Source organism: Mytilus edulis, chromosome 3 (genome assembly GCF_963676685.1).
Source record: "Mytilus edulis chromosome 3, xbMytEdul2.2, whole genome shotgun sequence".
Classification (NCBI taxonomy): domain Eukaryota; kingdom Metazoa; phylum Mollusca; class Bivalvia; order Mytilida; family Mytilidae; genus Mytilus; species Mytilus edulis.
The window spans coordinates 72,816,357-72,822,259 of record NC_092346.1 but is presented as its reverse complement, the minus strand read 5'-3'; the positions used below and the strand labels follow the sequence as shown (position 1 = coordinate 72,822,259).

At 31.4% G+C, this 5,903-nt stretch overlaps 1 protein-coding gene across 1 annotated transcript; it reads left to right on the top strand.

Annotated features, from left to right (window-relative positions):
- The first annotated feature begins 762 nt into the window (after window positions 1–762).
- Window positions 763–5,674, top strand: LOC139517379 (homeobox protein Nkx-2.1-like). The gene is made up of 2 exons (XM_071308363.1): window positions 763–1,231; window positions 4,512–5,674. The coding sequence occupies exons 1-2, from the start codon at window positions 907–909 to the stop codon at window positions 5,264–5,266; spliced, it is 1,080 nt and encodes a 359-aa protein (XP_071164464.1). The 5' UTR covers window positions 763–906; the 3' UTR covers window positions 5,267–5,674.
- The last annotated feature ends 229 nt before the right edge of the window (window positions 5,675–5,903 follow it).

Here is a 5,903-nt window from a genome sequence, read left to right as displayed (position 1 = left end):
GACTAGATTATAGACGGTCTTTCAGCTGGCATAAAAATTACAATTTTTGAAAAATAATCGTTTCAGTATGGACATTATTATTTTACTCTGAAAATTATTACAGAAAAATATCAAACTAAATACCTTTTTCCAGTTTAAACAGTATTGATAGAATTGCGGTCTTACCACACATGACAAAAGGTCCACTTTCAAAAGATTTCCTTAATTTTTAATTGGATATAAAAAATACTTTGACAAGAATAGCATTGTCATCATTGATTTAAATAAGAATGTTTTAACTTTATTAAATGAAAATAAAATAAGATTGGTACTTGTTTACCACTTAACAAATGCTTTTCTCTCTCTTATTTCTATCTAAGGTGTAGATTTACCTGTGTCAAAATGCTACTTGACAAAAATCTGCCACGCCTCCAAATCTTGTTAATCAAAGAACAACGGATTATCTTAATTCCAAAAGATTAAGAGTTATTCCTGTTATAAATTATTATTTCACATTTTTATTTAGATATCCAAATTCAAATAATATTAGGGTTTGAAAATGTTATAAATTTTATACTAAGGTACCCAAAATTAGCGATAAACGATAAAAACAGTGAAAAAATGTAATAATTGAAATTTAATCGAGAATTCAGATTCTGCTTTCTCAGGTAGGGATCACGTGACAGCATATTATCGTAGACCACCCCTATCAATAAAGAGGCGGGCTTTAAACACTTTTTGTCAATAACAGTATATTGTATACGCATGCGTTCTAACTTTTTCAGTCATAATTTGTCAAGATTGAAGGGTCCGCATTGTAGATGATGCTTTTGACCGTCGAGATTGGCCCTTCACGTAACAAAGTATATCTGAAGGACCTAAAAACATCAAGCTGACGCAAAGGAATCACTCTGAATTCGAACGGTGATGTCCCTCAGTCCAAAACACACCACACCGTTTTCAGTAACCGATATATTGTCTCCAATTGAAGATACCTACAGAAGAACCACCATTGAGGCTGCAATACCACCCCTGGCTCCGTATAGGAACCACCATTCACAACATTCTTCATCACAGATGGCAAGCATGAGTGTTCCTGTGTCGAATCCTTACCATACTGGATATGTTCCGCCGCTATCTCATCACACTCCGTCCTTTGCATCACAATATTGTAATGGGACAGACTTCGGACACTATGGAGACCCTAGAAGTACTCCAAACTGGTACAGCAGTAATCCTGATCGTATTGCAAGTAAGTTTGTATATCAAGAGCTTTTCTTTTTTTCAGTGAAAGTCTTGTTGAGTACTTAAAATACATTTAAGAACACTCTTGGGCAAGTGAAGTGGAACTAAGATTCTCAATATGATGGTTCAAAATATTGTATCATCCTGGATAACTTTCCAATGTTGGAAAGAATACCAACTTAAACCATTATGGTCTGAAGAATCTTCAATCTCAATCGGCTTTCCCAAAATTGATTTTCGATTTTTTTAAGTGCTTTTATTCATTCTATAACAATTTTTGGCCGCAAAATACTATTTATAAATATATATCAAATATGATTTCATATTAAGTACAGACAAAGTTTGTTCCTTATGATAAGATTGCGACAAAACTTATCAAATGTTTTTATTTTTACTGATAATTCATTAGATACTTAATCGGTTTTAAGAAATGTTTTCAAGTTTTATTTACACTCTTGTTGAAATGATAAATGGAAAAAGATTGACTTGTGTATTCATCTTAAACCGGGGTCAGCTAATTGCAACATGAACGTTTCAAAACGGTATAAATGAAAAACAAGATTGAACATTTTAACTTTATTTTTTAGTGATCATTTATTTTAGATATAAAAGTTGAAACAAATAATTCTTCATTTGAAAATTTGAAATATTGCTTCACAACATATACAAACACGTAGACTATAACTGTTATCATAAGTTTGGACTATTCTAAGTAAGAAAACCACGGTCTTTCATTTCTTCCAGTTAGTTAATTTAGTAACAATAATATTATTCGAGTATATACACCTCATTTACGTTCAGAGGAAATCTAAATAAACTACATTGACTTAAACAGTCACAAAGCACAGTTCATTCACAGTTAAAATGAAAGAAAATTGTACATGAAATTGATATAAATGGACTGTTTTGACAAGATTATAATTTGAAGTAACAACAACTACTTTGACAGTCGTAATCGGATCTGTAGGATTCAGTTATTGTAAGAAACGCGCATGATCTTGTTTTCTGATATTTATAAAAAGAGTTATATAATTCTATGCTCTTTATTATACTTCGGTAATATGATAAACAATTTTTTTGGGGAAAGTAATATATTGGAGACTATTAGAATATTCTTTTAGCATGTTCACCCTGTAAAGAGTAGAACTTGAAACCATGGCATTATATATCAAATAAACCTTCCCTTTTGAAACTAATCCATAAAACAAGACACTTAAAACGGTACTGGAAATATATGAGTTAGCAATACAGTCATTTGGTAAATTGTCAAAATTAAGTTACTGCTTTTTGCTGGAGTTGTCTGTAGCTGCGTGCAATGATTTTTGTAATTAAAGAAAGAAGAAAAAAATGCTAAACATTCATTAAAAATTCCAGAAACATTTTATTATTTTAACGATTGATTATGAATGGTTTATGACGATATTCGTCCTCAAATTATTTGCATCATTTTTCAACAATGACTGCAGTGATTAAAGTTGTAAAATGTGCAAGGAACAAATATTTTTTTATTAATATTCCCTCTTTACTATCTTTTATTCTTTATATGTTTTCCATAATTTATAATGAACAATTTACTATGAAATTACGTATATATTTTTGAAAACATATATGTCCGCATTGTGGTTTAAAATAGTGAACATCTTATGTTTCATGGGATTAATACATATGCATTAGTATGACATGATAAAACTTTGGTGAAAAAAGTCATCATTATATTTTTTACTTCTGTGTCTGAAATATTATATACCACAATGTTCTTTTTCCGAAAACGCAAGAAAGCGGTACAAATGAATTAAAATAAAAAGCAAATTATAAAACATGTTTTCCAATGTAAGAACTTATGCCATGGAGATTATTTAAAAGGCAGATAAAACAGGAAAATGTTCGCTATGGTCAACATGGTATCAACACGGACAAGTATGGAATGTAACACAAATATACATTTTTTTATTATTATAATTGTCAAGCTTCATAAAAAGTTACTGTAATTTCGCACACCTATGAAATATATACCCGACTTTATTAAAAAAAAAAATCAACATAATCAAAAAGTTTGCTGACATTTTTGAATAAACGTAGATATCAATGAAGAAAAAGAAAAAAATAATATTTGAAAAAACTTGCAGAATTTACATACTGGCTGAGATTACTATAAATTATATTTACAATATCTCAGACATTAAAAACGTTAAAAACGAACCAAATTTTCACATTACAAGATTTAAATTACGCTTAACAAATGATATGATATATAACTTTCTGTAATTTGGAAGCATGATAAATAATGCACACCAGCATAACCTTTTAAAATAATTATTTGTAAAAATATGATATTTCATTAAAATCAATAAATATTGTATGATTAAATAAGTGTGACAAATTTCCTGACAGTATTTGTATGAGGAGTTTTATTAGATTATATTCGTGGCTGTGAGGTAGAGAATTATCAGGGTTATTTATTGACACAGTTTATAATGTAATTGATGGTTCTATTGTTGAACTAACGAACAAAATTGCTACCTATTAAGGCGATAATAACAGGGGAATATAACAGTATTTAAACCGTTAGTGGAATGCAATACCTAATTAGTAGTTGCTGAATCAGTTGCTCTATTTATTGTCGGTTTTAACATCAATTTAAATTCTCATGGGTTCATTTCGATTAATTAATCGGATTACAGACAAAAGTGTTTTGTCGAATCAGCGCAGACTCTAATTGACAATATATTGTCTTCATAAAAAAACGTGCCAGAATGCTGTTTAAGATCAAATTACAGATGTCATTGTACAACTTGTAAATAAAAAAATATACTAGGAAATTTATTGATATATTTGACACATTTTTAAAGGACAATTAACAAAGTGTAAATGTAATTAAAATTATTCGACAAATATTTATGAAAGGGGAAAATGATTCAAATAGCATGGCTACCTTTTATTCACTTGTGGAATAAATATGCGTGTTATAGTTTGAAAACACTTATTGAGGAACTTTTTATTCTAGTTCTAAAATAGATTTATCTAGTGTCATATTTCAGATTGCCCCAAATACATAAGGTTATCTTGTTTGACTACTAAACAAATACCCTTGAAGAATACTGCGTTGTCCTCTAAAAGATATAAACGTAATCTGCCGGACGCTGCATCATATTTAAAAGTTTTCAAGGCAAAAATGTAACCGAACCTTCCTAATTTTGACATCATGATGATGTATATGTAGCTAAATTAACCATTCTTTATTGTTAGTCTTGTTTTATACTTAAACTTTTTATGTTTGTATTTTTTAGTTTCAAGACTAATGGGAGGACCAAGTTCATGTGCTATGTCACCAATGTCTTCAGGAATGAATCATATGAATATGTCAGCTTTAGGCGGATATGATCACACAAAAGCTGGAATGCAGTTTCCCATTACACAGAGGAGGAAGCGTAGAGTTCTATTTTCTCAAGCGCAGGTTTATGAACTAGAAAGGCGTTTTAAACAACAAAAATACCTGTCCGCACCTGAAAGGGAACATTTAGCTAGTATGATAAATCTTACGCCAACTCAAGTGAAGATATGGTTCCAGAATCATCGTTACAAGTACAAAAGAGCATCAAAAGACAAAATTAAAAGTGAACCCGGTTCTCCAGAAAGTTCTCAGGAAGATTCTGCGCCCTCGGAACATTCATCACCTAGTCAAAGTTCTCAACAAAGCCAACACTCTCCGAGGCGAGTTGCTGTACCTGTGCTTGTAAAAGATGGGAAACCATGTTCTAATTCTGGAGATACGCAAACTTCCCACGTGCAACACAATTCTCAATCAAGAATGAGTGCTGGTCACGCCGGTTCCTCGGGATCACACGTTTCACCACAGGTTCCAAATTCTAAAATATTGTCTCAACCGAACTCTTTAGGCTCTGGGACGATGCCTACGCACTGTGTTACAAACTCTTATTCTAGTAGCCATAGTGGACTTAGTCAGGGAATTCATTATCCATCTTCCATTAATGGGAACAGCATGACGTCATCACCGTATATGTTAAATGGCAGAACATGGTAATAAAATACCAAAATTACATTTAATTTGCATTTATTGTTCTGAAAAAGACATGATCAGAGTTAGTTCAGACATAAAATCCATAATCATACATAGTGCATACAGTATGGGACCTACATCTGGAAGTTTTGGAGTGCCGTCATCTGCAATAAAACTACAGTCATAAAACAATATAACGAACCTGTCTCTCTTAAAACAAATTTATCTTACCGCCATAAATTATAAAGGATTTTATAAACATTGTAAATACAGTTGTAAATATTGACCGATGGTTCGGTGAGAATGGGACATATTTCAACATTTCAAATTTTTACCGGAAGTGTGAAGTGACCCACTACATGCTGGCGCCGTCATCGCGCCCAAAATGTTTACTGTGACAGTTTTAACTGAGTATTAAAATATTCAATTTCAGTGCTATTATTTGTGTTGCATTATCTAACATATATAACGTTGTTTCGTTTGGGTAATATATATACTGGTCAAAATCATTTAAAATGTGGTTTCAACTGTAAACCCCCAAGAAGAATAGTACCCGTTTAGTAGTTGTATTTCCTCAATGACAGGCAATTTTTCAACGATAAAATTTTGTCAGTAGGAAATAGTATTACTTCTGGAGTTTTTTCGAATGAAAAGTGTTGTC